Below are 14,783 nucleotides of genomic sequence, written 5' to 3'. Positions count from 1 at the left end.
AAAAACTAAACTGAAACGTTTTAAGGAAAGATGCAAATGAAGGTTTTCATGAACTATAACTGCTCTGTGAGAATTTCAGAGAGGAGAGGAGAGAGGAAATAAAAATGGGAAAAGGCTGTGTCTCGAAGATAAGTGGCCATACTGTCATGAAGTTTCCTTTCATGCAAATGGCTTAATGTTTTTAATTTTCATTAGTATATTGTGGCACACAGATATTTAATTAAAACTATACAAGAGAATGCGGCTCAGTTTCCTCTTGACAAAGGAGCACGTGCAAAGGAAATAAGCACCTCAAGTCAAGCAGCAGCCCACACAGAGCAGCATTCCTTCTAAGACAGACAGCTGAGGGGAGGAACAAAGAGGGGGAGCCCCAACAACAGAGCCATGGGGGAGTGCTCCCTTTCCAAGTGGAAGTCTTGGAACAGCTCTCCTCTCATGTTCACCCTGCATCAGACCGGGTGTACCAGTTAATAATGTAGTTTTTTCAATAGATGGACTTACCCATATGTTGATATAGATGCAATTTGATATGTATGTTTATTGCATTGACAACAAGCTTCAAAACTTCATATGTCAAATTTTCTGAAGGTGTTAACATCATAGATATTTTTACACTTAAAGATGTCAAATTTCATGCCAAAGAAAGAGCATTTGCAGGAAGTTTTAATTTATTACTTTATTTTGAAGAGAAGTGCTGCTGAATACTTCGGGAAGCTTGTGGTGAACATGCTTCATTTCAAGATACTTGTGAATGCTGGTTTAAATGCTTTACAGGTGATGATTTCGATGTGAAAGACAAAAAACGTCCAGATCAACCGAAAAGTTTGAAGACCAACAATTACAAGTATTATTGGATGAAGATGTGTGTCAAACTCAAAAACAACTTGCAGAAAGATTAAATGTTGCTCACCAAACAATTTCTGATCATTTATTAGCAATGGGAAGACTTCAAAGAAAAGAAAATGGGTGCCACATCAACTGAACAAAAGACAAATGGAAAACCGAAAAATCATTAGTAAAATGTTGCTTCAATGGCATGAAAAAAGTCCTTTTTGCATCGAATTGTGACTGGCAATGAAAAATTGGCTTATTTTGAGAATCACAAATGCCCAAAAGCATAGGTTGATCCAGGTCAACCATCAGCATCAACTAAAAGGCCAAATCGCTTTGGAAAGAAAACAATGCTCTGCATTTGGTGGGATCAGGAAAGTGTGGTGTATCATGAACTTCTAAAACCAGGTGAAACTGTTAATACTGATCACTACCAACAACAAATAATCAATTTGAACCACACTTTGATCATGAAACAACCAGAATGTGCCAGAAACACAGCAAAGTAATTTTGCTTCATGATAACGCACCAGCACACACTTAAAAACCAATTAAAGACACATTAAAGATCTTGCCTGGGAAGTATTAACCCATCCCACTATATTCACCAGACCTTGCTCCTTGAGATTACCACTTGTTCCAGTCGATGGCACACTCACTTTCTGAGCAACACTTCAAAACATACAAAGAAGTGGAAAAGTAAATGGTTTGCCTCAAAACAAGACAAGTTCTGTTGGGACGGGGTCCACAAATTTCCTGAAACATGGGGGAAATGTGTAGCTAGTGATGGACATTACTTTGAATAAAGCACTTTTGATATTTCTCTTGAAATTATCGTGTTTTCTTTGATTACAAAATCTTCATTATTAACCGGTACACTGGTAGATTATCAACGATGATGAGAAGAGGAATCAGGTCATTCCTAATTTTCCATGAAGATTCTACTGCAGGCTAATACTTCTACCCACCTCCTCAGGGTCCACCTAGAATGACTGAGTGAAATCCTGACCTTTCTCTGGGAAGACTCATGGAAAGAGCTCCATGAAGGCTTAGCTTACATATTTTTGCTTCTCTGCTAACACCTAAATAGAAATAAACATTTGTACTTTCAGCACGCATGAAAACCAACTGTGTCAACATTTGATGGAAAAATGGACCACAGACATATGGCCAATATGTCTAAACATAGAGAATATAAAATCTGTGATAAATTACCTAACTTGAAACATAGCAATGTGTGTCCAATTTCTTAGTTTGCATATCAATTAAGAAGGTAATGTACAGTCTAGAAATTCATGACACACACACTGGCAAAAACCATACACCATCAGAATAACCAGGCTCGAAGGGACAAGGCTAACAAAGATGATCCCAAGGGCGACCTTCTTAGAGACCAGCAGGTAGATCCCTAAGGGTAAGGAGCTGAAGTAGAGCAAACCTAGCAACCAAACCAACACCCGGATGGATGTCTGAAACAGCAGGGAGGTACAGTTCCACACAGTCCAGTTGTGTGACACGGTGGTAACAGGGTCAAAACTTGTAGGCCTATAAAATTCTACCACAGGAGTGGAGCTGAGAGATGGGGAGCTCTCTCTCTGCACCTCCATGATGGTTATAACCAGGCAGTTGGAGGAAGTGTGAGAAGGACTGACGAGAGAGGCCAGCCTCTTGGGGGTCAGCAGCAGCTCGGTGGCGTTTTCTGGCAGGCACTTCTTGCCTTTGCCCCCACAAGTCAAGTTTATGAGGATGTTGTTGTCATCGGGCAGGCTACTAACTTCATCATCTGGCAGGCATGTCTCAAACCTACAGAAGGGACAGACGATGACACCTTGGGGGGAGTCCCCAAAATCTATGATCTTGTAGAGGCATTTGGCACAAACCCTGTGACAACATTCCAGCACTTTGGGTTTCCTCTGTTTCAGATTGTATCGATTATAGCAGATCTTACACTCAAGTTCGTCGGAGACCTGAGACTCTGCAGCGTCTTCTGGTGGCTGACTGGCCATTGTGGATTATATAGACAATCTTTGGCCAGATGTGTCTTTTTGGAGAACGACTTCGGTGAAGGTGTCCCTCTAAATATCACATCATTGAAATCAGGCAGAGTTGCAAAAAGGCAGGAAAAGTAGTGACAGAAACAAGAATTCTTCCAGACATTTCAGCCTCTACACAGAACTCTGTCTCAAATGCATATCTGAAAAGGCCACATGAGGGGTCTGCAAAGGAAAAAAGAGATTCTAATATAGAGAGGATTCTCTTGGAGCAATAAACTTAAAAAGGTTAAAACCCTTTCATCTTTTCACACATTTCTGCCTCCAGGATAGAAACGTGTTATCTCCGTACTCAGCGTTTTTAATCCCCAAATATAAACATAAAGAAGGAATTAAGGGCTGGCCAGCATGACTCAGTGGTTGAGTGTCAACCTATAAACCAAGAGGTCATGGTTTTATTCCTGGTCAGGGTATATTCCTGGGTTGTGGGCTCGATCCCCAAGAAGGCAGCCAATCAGTGATTCTCATCATTGATGTTCCTATCTCTCTCTCCCTCTCCTTTCCTTTCTGAATCAATAAAAACATATTCAAAGTTTAAAAAAAAAAAAAAAAAAAAAAAAAAAAAAAAAAAAAAAAAAAAAAAAAGGAATTAAGAATCTTAGTGGCGTAAAATACACACCAGAGCACTGTGAGTATAACTAGGTAGTGATTTTCTTTCTGGAACCTATAACAAATCCTGGCCTCTTCGAAAATATAATGAGAAATAGATACACATCGGAAATAGATACACTTGTCATCAAATTCAATTCACTACAAACTAATTCAAAATGTCCTTGGTGTAAATACCAGTTGTCTAAATACCCTCAATAGTACTTAGGAACACACAAAAGAAGAGAAACCTTCAGGATAAATGCTTCACATGTGTTTTCAGAAAGTACTCTGATAGAGATGACAGCATATTTAAATACAGTAAGATTGCTCTCACCTTCCCAGTGAAAAGAAATCTGCTATAGCCTTCACCATTTTACTATTCAATTTAAACCTCTCTATTTCAGTTCTAGTCTTAAAAGCCATAGTTGTTCATACACATGAACTCAAGGAAGAGTGAAGCCATGACATCAGACATAAGCACTATAAATAGGCCACGCCTAATTCTCAAGAAACACGAGTAAACACGATAACCATGTACAGCCATATCTGCAAAGATGAAGAATCACACCTGCATGGCTACAAAGAAGCACTCAAGGTACCCACCTGCACACCTTAGTTTATGTAAACTCTTTTTCTATAGTGAGCAGAAAGCAAAATATCAACTGTCCTTACTGTCAGCCTATAGTTGCTATTACTGACTTTGGACAAATGGCTGAAGGTTGATTTCATGTGCACAGTTAGTTCTTAATTATTAGTACTAATAGAAGGGAGAAGCTATATGAAAAATGCCCAAGTAAATTTTATTTTGCTTTAATATATATGAATTTGGTAGTAGGTTTGTCTTAAATTATGTTTTACTTAGAAAATATAATAATGTATTGAATTTCTGAACATCCCCCTCCCCACAAGCAATAATAGCAAAAGGCTGCCATAACAGTCCTGAGAAGTTGAGAGCAACTATGCTAGAATTTAAAGTTCCCTAAAAGAGAAGAAGCAGGCCCTGGCCGGTTTTCTCAATGGTTAATGCTTCGGCCCGCAGACTGAAGGGTGTGATTTTGGTCAAGAGCAAGTACCTCTGATGTGGGCTCAATCCCTGGTCCCAATCAGGCATGTGCGGAAGGCAACCAATTGATGTGTCTCTCTTACATCAATGTTTCTTCACTGTCTCCCCATTCCCTTCCCCTCTCTCTTAAAATTAATTTAAAAAATATCTTCAGGTGAGGATTAACAAAAAAAATTTTACAAAAAGAGAAGAGGCCCTAACTGGTTTGGCTCAATGGATAGAGTGTCAGCCTGCGGACTCAAGGGTCCCAGGTTTGATTCGGTCAAGGGCATGTACCTTGGTTGCAGGCGCATTCCCAGTTGGGGATGTGCAGGAAGCAGCTGATTGATGTTTCTCTCTCATCGATGTTTCTAACTCTCTCTCCCTCTCCCTTCCTCTCTGTAAAAAATCAATAAAACATTTTAAAAAAAAAGAGAGAGATAGTTGGTAACTAAACTTGGATAATTCCTAAAATCATGAATAATTGGTATATGAATACATATTATCTCTCTTTTTACTCGTGACTTTAATTTTTTAATTGAGCATATAATACAAGAATGTATAATATAATGGATATTAGTAGCAAGATATTCTTGATGGGAAAAGAAAGTCAATCAATAAATAGAACCTAACATCAACCAAAAAAATATAGGTAGGATTTTTTTTTAATAAAGTTTACTGTCCTATATAATAAAAGGATAGAATGTAAATTGTCCCCTGGACCAGGAGTTCGATCAGGGGTTGGGGCCAGCCGGGGAAGGGAGGAAGGACCCTACCAATGCACAAATTTCGTGCACTGGGCCTCTAGTATGTGTGTGTGTGTGTGTGTGTGTGTGTGTGTACGAATGCATGAATTTCATAATCACTACCCTAAGCTAGTTACTATGTATCCTCTCTTACGCACAAAAAGGACATATAGACACAAGCATAACTCCTAGGATATCTGTGTATCCTAGATATTTTCTTCATTTCTGATCCTGATCCTGTTCAGAATACATGTGCCCAAATCACCACAAAACATTCTTTCCCACAGTACTAACAAGTGACTTTTTATTCTCCTGTGGGATCAACAACTCCTGGATGACAGCCAGAGATGAGAAGGTGCTCTTTCACCCTGGGTGTTAGCTGCCATCAGAATGGCCCTTCGTCCAGGGCAGGTGGTTTACTTACTGAACAGCTCCCATTCATTCTGTCTTCCTGGTAGCCACACAGACAAAGGCCCATCCAAACTGAACCTGCTACATTCTCCTTGCACCCTCTGAATCACGGGCACAATGAAATGGATAGTAATAGCAGTGATTGCCTCTATTGCCATCAAAAGGACTGCTGTGTGTGAAGTTGTGTGAAAAAAGAAAAGAAAAAACTATGTAAACACAAACATAATGACATCAGAAAAAAAGAGAGCAAAATATTCAATGGGGATAAATAAGCAAAATTACATCTAAAAGCACAGAAAGTCGGAGTATACATACAGAGAAACACAACTAAAGGCTTTTGTGTAATAAAATTAGAACCTATCTTACACCACTCACAAAAATTAGCTTGAAATGGATTAAAGACTTAAATGTAAGACTCCCAAGAGAAAACACAGAAAAAAATGCTTCTTGGCTTGGATCTTGCAATGAATTTTTTAATATGACACCTCAAGCATGAACAACAAAACCAAAAGTAAACAAGTGGTAGTCTATCAAACTGAAAAGCTTCTGCACAGCAAAGAAATGACCAACAAAATAAAAAAAAATAACTTACGGCATTGGAAAAAAATATTTGTAAGTCATATACCTGATCAGGGGTTAATATTCAAAATATATAAAGAATTCATCAACTCAATAGCAATAATCCTATATAATAAAGAGCTAAAATGCAAATGGTCATCACGCCCTCACACCATCATGCTGTGATGTCCTCACACCATCACAATCCATCACCAGGAAGCTGTGTGCACAGAGGGCGTGTATGGGTGGGTGGGGCTGTGTGCACACAGAACCTTGGAGGTGGGTCCTGGCGGCCCCAGTTCCATGCAGAGCCATGGAAGCGGGTACTAGCAGCTCTGCCTCTGTGTGGTGAGGCCAGGGTTCCCCCAGCATGGAGTCCCTTGGCTCCAGCCTACCTCTTTGGAGCAATCCATCAAGGAGCCCCAGCTGGGTGGGCAGAGCCTACTTCTTTGGGGAGATCAATCAGGGGGCTCCCACACTCTGAGAGGGAACAGGCAAGGCTGAGGAACCCCTGCTCCCGAATGCACTAATTTCATGCACCAGGCCTCTACTAATAATAATAATTCCATTTTAAAATGGGCAAATGTCCTGAACAGACATTTTTCCAAAGAAGATTTATGAATGGTCAACACATACATGAAAAGTTTCTCACCATCACTAATCATAAAATGCAAATCAAAACCATAATGTGATATCACCTCATGCCTATTAGAGTAGCTATGATTAAAAATATAAGAGATAAAAAAGCTGGTGAGGTGTGGAGAAAAGGGAACCCTTGTGCACTATTGGTGGGGTTGTAAATTGGTGCAGCCACTAATGGAAGTTCCTAAAGAAATTAAAAATAGAACTATCATAATACAGCAATCCCACCTCTGAGAATATATCCAAAGGAAATGAAAACACAGTATCAAAAGAGATACATTCACTCCAGGGTTCACAGCAGCATTGCTTACAATAGCCAAGACATGGAAATCACCTCAGTGCCCATTGATGGATGAATGGATACAGATGTATATAATGCACACTCATACATACACACAATGGAATATTATTCAGTCATAAAAGAGAAATCCTGTCATTTTCTGCAACATGTACAGACTTTTAAGGCATTATGCTAAAATAAAATAAGACAGACATAAATGTGATCTTTTTTCTTTTTTATTGATTTCAAAGAGAAAGGGAGAGGGAGATAGAAACATCAATGATGAGAGAGAATCATTGATCAGCTGCCTCCTGCATGCCCCCAACTGGGGATCAAGCCCACAACCTAGGCATGTGCCCTTACCAGGAACTGAACTGTGACCTCCAGGTTCATAGGTTGATGCTCAACCACTGAGCCACGCCAGCTGGGCATATATATGATCTTGCATGTGAAATCTAAAAATACATACAAATAAATAAAAATAAAACACTCACACATAAAAAAAAATAAATAAATAAAATAAAAAAAAAGATCTAAAGGTTAGATTTGTGGTTATCATAAGTAGGGGGTGAAAGGACAGGGAATTGGATGAAGGTGGTCAAAGGTACAAACTTCCACTTATAAGATAAACTAGAGGCTGGGGGCACAAAATTTGTGCCTGGATATGGTCCCTAGGCCTGGCTGGCTGTGTCTTCCCTCACCACCCATGCACCACCACAAAGTGGTTTTCCGCTCCCCCTAACCCCCCAGTCTCCTCCTTCCTTCACTCCCTCAGCACCCTGCCACCACCACTGATTGCCCACCATGGTCCACACCGGCCCCTGGTGATCAGCGCACGTCATAGCGAGCAAACTGAACTCATTCTCCTGGTCAAACTCCAGAGGGGACACTCTGCTTATTAGCCTTTTATATATATAGATAAGTACTAGGGATGTGATGTACAACCTGATGCCTATAGTTAACACTGCTGTATGACATATCTGCAAGTTGCTAAGAGAGTAAATCCTACAAATTCTCATCACAAGGAAAAACATTTTCTTCCTTTCTTCCTAAAGTCATTATGCTTCACACCTTAAACTTACATAGTGCTTATGTCAACTACATCTCAACAAAACTGGAACAATGAGAATTTTAAAAAGTATGTGAGAATACACTGTGTTGTCAGGGGGCACATTAATACTCCCTGTGCCAAGCTTCCAACCATGAGAAGAGTGGCAGGAATGTTTTATGTTGGGTCGGCCACAATTTCCAGTTTATATTCCAGTAAATATAAATCATTTGCTTGGACAATACTGAACTATTACTTGAAACAGTGAAAAGCTTGAAAAGCTTCTGTGAAAAAGTTTTCCTTCTTCACAGAACACTCTATCAGACCTTTGAATATGTTAATATATAGTGTTAAATAATCATAATGTTCATATATATTAAAAAGTATAAGGGGGGGGGAGGCTTCCTGGTAGCACACACACACAAAAAAAAATGCCAAGTGTTCAAATATACAATAAAAAAAAGAGGCCTACTTTAATTCTAAGGCCAATTCTAGCAAACCCATGCATCAGCTTGACAAACTCCATTGATTCCCGCCTCCAAGAGGCACTTCTGGGCAGAGCTGGAGGGAGCCATGAGCATTGGTGGCATCACTGGAAGTGCAGCCAGCACAGTGTTCTTCCTGGAATGCATAAAACAACCTGGTGATCATCCTTCCTGGGGAGGTGGGGTACCAACGGCTAGAGTTCTCAACAAATACTTCATCTATCTCGTTAGGACTCTAAAGTCCCTCAAAAAACGCAAATAAAAGCCTACACTCTATAACGTTATAGGGCTGTGATCAATTAGAGTTGTTATTAGTCCTCTGAAAGACATGCAGTCCAGCCTGTTCCCATCCTACCTTCGCTCCCTAACTGTGCACAACAAAGATGATGTTGAGTGAAAGAAGCACATACTATATTTCATTTCTACAAAAATAAAAACAGGCAAAACTAAGCTGTAGTCAGCATGCAAGTTTAAATGGTAGACTAAAAAGAAGAGTCAGGAAGTGATCAGCACAAAAGTCAAGGTAGCAGATGCCTCTGAGGGGACTGTATGTGGGCCAAGAGCATGGAACTGCCTAGGGGCGAGAGGCTCCAGCTCCTGGCTTGGTGGTGCTGCATGTTCATGGTGTGCTTCTCCACCAGGCAGTGTAATGTTCTGTACTAGTGTTTGTGCTGTGCCTGCTCAGCAAGGTTCAGTGAGCCTGAGAGGGGGTGGTGAAGGATTAAGAAAAGATAGACAAGAGAAGAAAGCTGGGTCATGGTGGGACACTGCCCTCTCTGATGGAGAGACAGTGCCACAGCCTATAAGCCGAGTCTTCATTTCATAGCCAGATTCCAGGAGGCAAAGTAAGGGTGTGGTCCAGATGTTTACCACATTCTTGAAGATTTCGATAAAACTCAATTACATGCACCTGATCAAGCTTTGTTTACTTGCTGCACCTCCCACAGCCTCTATCACTCAGCCACTGGAGCTACAAGTTTGGACCATAAGGTCAAGCTTACAAGTATAGCCTTGGGCTATAATTGTGCTGGGACTTGCATGTGGCTTTGCCACGAGAGGATTGTGCCCTCTCATTAGACCCAGGCTTGAACCTGTCCAAACACTGTAGCCGCTCTCCACAAGTGTTATTTTCCCCAGCAACAAGTTTGAAAAAAAATGTGTGGCTAAATACTTCAGCTATTAGGTAGCCCAGTTTGCCAATGGATATTTGGACCAACTTATTATTTTTTCCTCTGTGATGTGTAAGCTTCTTAATTTTTTCCCCACAAAATTGAAATGTTAATCATTTATATATCACCTAAATATTCAGACTTTATAGTAAATCAATGTTAAAATACATTAAATCCTTAAAGATAAGCAAGTGTGGAGCACCCCAGGATAAAAACAACTGCTGAAAGTATGTCTCACAGGCAAAAGGAAAGAATCTGCCTATGAACACTGCCTCAGAATTAAAATATGTAATAATGAGTGTTTTATCTAATCTTATGGTGGTGATCATTTTGCAATATACACATGTATCAAATCATAATATTACCTTAAACTTACATAGGGTTATATGTCAATTCCATCTCAAAGATGGGAAAACATAAATACAAAAGATTTGTTTTAACTAGAAAAATACATCAAATATATGAAGCTAGTATTCCTTATTATTCATTTTAATCCTATCACAAATCATCTGGAGCAAGAATATACAAAAGGATAACTACCCATCATAATTTTCATAAATCAACATAAACTATTATTATACAAATGACGATTTTCACTACCTTACATGCATAGCACTTCCTATTTGATTTGCAGAGAAACAGACTGGCAAAGACAGACCCTGAATGGGTTTCTGGACCTAATTGCATGTGTAGGCTCCCGTGGGCCAACAAATCTCCCTTTTTGCTCATGCTACTTTGTGGTTTGATTTCTGCTACTTACAACACGGAGCCATGATACAATTACCATTTTGAGAATTTTAGATCAAGGTTCCTCAGTAGTGCTACAGAAATTATAAATGATTGAATAAAACAACCCAGAGCCAACAAGAATTCTTTACTTTTAAATTTTCATTTGCATGTGTGTGCTGCACTCATATACCCACAAACTTATACAAGTATATATAAATATAGAAAAGTCATTATACAGGCTGTGTTTATTGTGTCTCTTTGTGTATTTTTTTTTAAATTTTGTTAATTTCCCCTCTTCACTTTCCTCAACCCTTAGCATTCTGAAAGCCACTTCCTGCTCCCCTCACCTTCCCCCCAGTAACCCATATTAACTACCTGGTATATTTTCTTCCATATATATTTCCATGTACACCTAATTGTAAAGACACATACAAGCACACTTTTTCCTATTGCTCTTTCCTAACTACTACTATAGTATAATATATCATACTCAGTTTTCTCGTTCAATAATGGCTCATGAAAAATTTTCAGTTCAACTGATAGGGCCCTAAATTCCTTTCTAAATGGTTGTGTAATATTCCACCATTTGGATACACTGTGATACAGCCAACCATTCCTGTTAAACATTTTTTTATCTCAATTTCCCCCCTACACATTATGGCAGAACATAACATTATAATACATATCCTTACATACAGGTGATTTCTTTAAGAGAACAATGAATGGAATTCCTGGGTGATACAGATATTATTTCTTTTTTTTTAATATATTTTATTAATTTTTTACAGAGAGGAAAGGAGAGGGATAGAGAGTTAGAAACATCGATGAGAGAGAATCATCGATCAGCTGCCTCTTGCACACCCCCTACTGGGGATGTGCCTGCAACCCAGGTACATGCCCTTGTCCGGAATCGAACCAGGGACCTTTCCGTCCGCAGGCTGATGCTCTATCTACTGAGCCAAACCGGTTTCAGTGACAGATATTATTTCTGACATTTGTTGCTGGATTGCTTCCCAACAGACTATAGCACATATTGCAACATGTAATGTGTATACTATTTCCCCCTAACAGCAACAGATATATCATCATCTGAGTCTGAGTGTCTTATTTGTTGGTCTTCTGCATTTGTTCTTCTCTGAACTACGGGTTCATATTTTTTCTTATTTTTCTCTTGGGTTGTTGGCCCTTTCTAGAAATTTTTAAATATTCTTTGTCATTACAGATATCAAACTTTGTCCTCTGTATTGCAAACATTTCCCCCAAAATTGACTATTCATTGGCTTTGCACCTATGAAGTTATATCAAAAAGCCATTATATAAGAATCCTTCATATGTTTCTATTTCAAAACATTCATGTATACTTTGTAAAACAGACTGAGTCTCCTTCCCCAGCTTTCATGATTCAACTCTTCTATTTCCATTTTAAATTTATCAGTGGCCTATTTTACGAGCTGTCCTCTGCTCTTCCCATCACGTAGAGGAGATTGTTTGCAAACATGACTGCAATCATTCTCCACAGTCCTGCATAGCCTATTCATCCCATGCACAGGTGGAGGAACCTGCTTCCCCCACCCTTAAATCTCAGCTGGGTCCTGGTGGATTTGGCTCAGGCAGGGGTCCTCAAACTTTTTAAAGTGGGGGCCAGATCACGGTCCCTCAGAGAGCTGGAGGGCCGGACTATATGAACTACTAATTCCTACTGTAACACCTCGGCTGCGCTCACTGCCCAAAAAACCTGGCGGGCCGGATCAGACTCCTCTGCGGGCCGCATGTGGCCCGCGGGCCGTAGTTTGAAGACGCCTGGCTCAGAGGATAGAGCATCAGCCTGTGAACTGAAGGGTTCCGGTCAAGGGCACATGCCTGAGTTGTGGGCTCGATCCCCAGTGGGGTACTTGCAGGAGGCACCCAATCCATGATTCTCTCTCATCATGGATGTTTCCATCTCTCTCTCCCTCTTTCTTCCTCTCTGAAATCAATAAAAATATATATTTTTTTAAATCTCAGCTGGCCTTGTGATATGTTTAGAGTTGAAGTGACTTTGAGAGAGTTCAAAACCCTCCCCACAGGATACCCCACAGCTTCTGCTCCTGCCCTCTTGGAACCCCTGTGAAGAAGCCCAGGCTAGCCTCCCCAACGATGAAATGGTGCTGAAGACTTGCTTCTCTCTGGAATTTCTTTTTGTGCAAAATGGAACATCACTCCTCCAACATTTTCATTTCTTGATCATCAGTTTTTAAGATGTCTCAAATTCTTTGACTAATAACTCTATTTCTCAAAATATATGAGAGATCCTGGCACTTGCAGCATCATTCTTCTCTGTGAATAATCAAGGCAGAACACTGATTTTTAAGCTCAACTGTTGATAAATGACATGCACTCGCTGTCTCTCGTCCACAAAACCCTAAGCTCCATATCATAGCCTTCGTGAAACTTCAGTCCCAGTAAGCTTAAACCATACATGTGGCATAACCCTCAATAAAAGCACCTTCCCATCTAGACATTTGTAAGTTGGCTTCCAGTTAGGGTGTGAAAGATTTACAATACTGTTAATAACTACTAATCACCAAGAGCATGCTGGTCTCAGTCCCAATTACCATTGTTCTCCCTTACGGAGCATTAACAATATTGGAACTACTGTATAGTGTGATAGTCTCAGAATTAAGCTTTTTCTATGCCTTTTCACTGAAAACAATCCTCTTGGTGTAAAAGGCTCTAAAGTACAAAACCCTACAATAATAGGTTCAATAGTTGCAAGCACTGATTCTTAAACTGTCAACAGCTGATTCAAATGAATTTAACTTGCAAAACCCATAATCCTTAATGGTTGCTTGGCAGCACACTGAGCACCTTCCAGAAAACTTCCCTCAAAAATTAAAACTCTTGCCGAAGCCGGTTTGGCTCAGTGGTAGAGCGTCCCTCTGCGGACTGAGGGGTCCCAGGTTCCATTCCGGTCAAGGTCATGTACGTAGGTTGCGGGCACATTCCCGGTAGCGGGTGTGCAAGAGGCAGCTGGTCGATGTTTCTCTCTCATCGATGTTTCTAGCTCCCTATCTCTCTCCCTTCCTCTCTGTAAAAAATCAAAAAAACATTTTTTTTTAAATTAAAACTCTTACTTTACCACTCCTCCAAGACCAAATAATGTAATATGATGGGGTATCACAGCCATTTTTTAGAATACAGCCAAGTTATTAGTCTAGAATTCTAGGCTACTAATCTTGGATGAGAGGCCACTATTTACATGAGGAGGAGGGATTATCATGCATCTTTTGCCAGCAGTTTTAAACCAATCAGTATCCAGCAAGGAAAGAGAAAAACCACTTACTCTTCACCCTGTGTACAGTCACCCACTTCTCCAAACTCAAGAGCCAGAATGTGCGGCCAGGAGCATGGCCTTCACTTGCAGACAGTCTGAATGGAAGCACATGGGATCAGAGACCTAGATCTGGGGCCTGGCTCTGGTATCAATGGTTATGTAACCTTGAACAAAGAAATAACACCTGCCTCACAAGGTTATTGTGAGGATTCAATGAAATAATATAAATAGATATATTTTGTATAAATAAGCACTTTATGGATGCTATTAGAAATTTAATAAGAATGTACCCATTGATATTTTTAAGTACTTCAGCATTGTAAACTGGTAGCAGATATAATAATATGTATTGAACACAGTAATCAAAAGTTATGCATGTTTTCTATCTACTGATTGAGCCCATATCAAATTAAGCATAACCTATTAATTTTGAAAAATGTAATAATCTCCACTGCTTGATGAACTGAAAGGGAAATATTTTTTTCCATGCTTATTCTACCTCTATGGAGCACTAACAGCTAATTTAGAAGTCTTATAAGTTTAGATTGTTTGCTTGTTACCTTACTGCCTGATCTCCCCTAACCCCTCTGCCTGCCTGCCTGCTTGATCACCTCTAATTGCCTCTGTCTGCTGGCCTGATCGCCCCTAACTGCTCTCCCCTGCCAGCATGATCACTACCAACTGCTCTGCCTGCCTGCCTGATCGCTCCTAACTGCCTCTGCCACCATGGCTTTGTCAGGTCTATCTGATCTAATTAGCATATTTTCCCTTTATTAATATAGATTACAGATCCCTTTTACTTTCTTCAACAAACTTCCACCTGCAGTTTAACTAATTAATTTGTCTGTTTTCAATTTCTACTACTTGAATATAAATTATAAGAGCCA

General features: G+C 39.9%; 1 protein-coding gene across 1 annotated transcript; it reads right to left on the bottom strand.

Moving 5' to 3' along the window:
• Positions 1–1,451: 1,451 nt before the first annotated feature.
• On the bottom strand, positions 1,452–14,015 carry RNF182 (ring finger protein 182). Its single transcript, XM_036446811.2, has 3 exons — positions 13,913–14,015; positions 8,673–8,821; positions 1,452–3,047 (listed from the first exon to the last, which is right to left on the bottom strand). The coding sequence occupies exon 3, from the start codon at positions 2,835–2,837 to the stop codon at positions 2,097–2,099; it is 741 nt and encodes a 246-aa protein (XP_036302704.1). The 5' UTR covers positions 2,838–3,047; positions 8,673–8,821; positions 13,913–14,015; the 3' UTR covers positions 1,452–2,096.
• Positions 14,016–14,783: the final 768 nt, after the last annotated feature.

The sequence above is a fragment of the Pipistrellus kuhlii genome, unplaced genomic scaffold, assembly GCF_014108245.1.
Source record: "Pipistrellus kuhlii isolate mPipKuh1 unplaced genomic scaffold, mPipKuh1.p scaffold_m20_p_2, whole genome shotgun sequence".
Lineage (NCBI taxonomy): Eukaryota > Metazoa > Chordata > Mammalia > Chiroptera > Vespertilionidae > Pipistrellus > Pipistrellus kuhlii.
The sequence above is the reverse complement of the archived record's forward strand: the minus strand, read 5'-3'. Positions and strand labels throughout refer to the sequence as shown.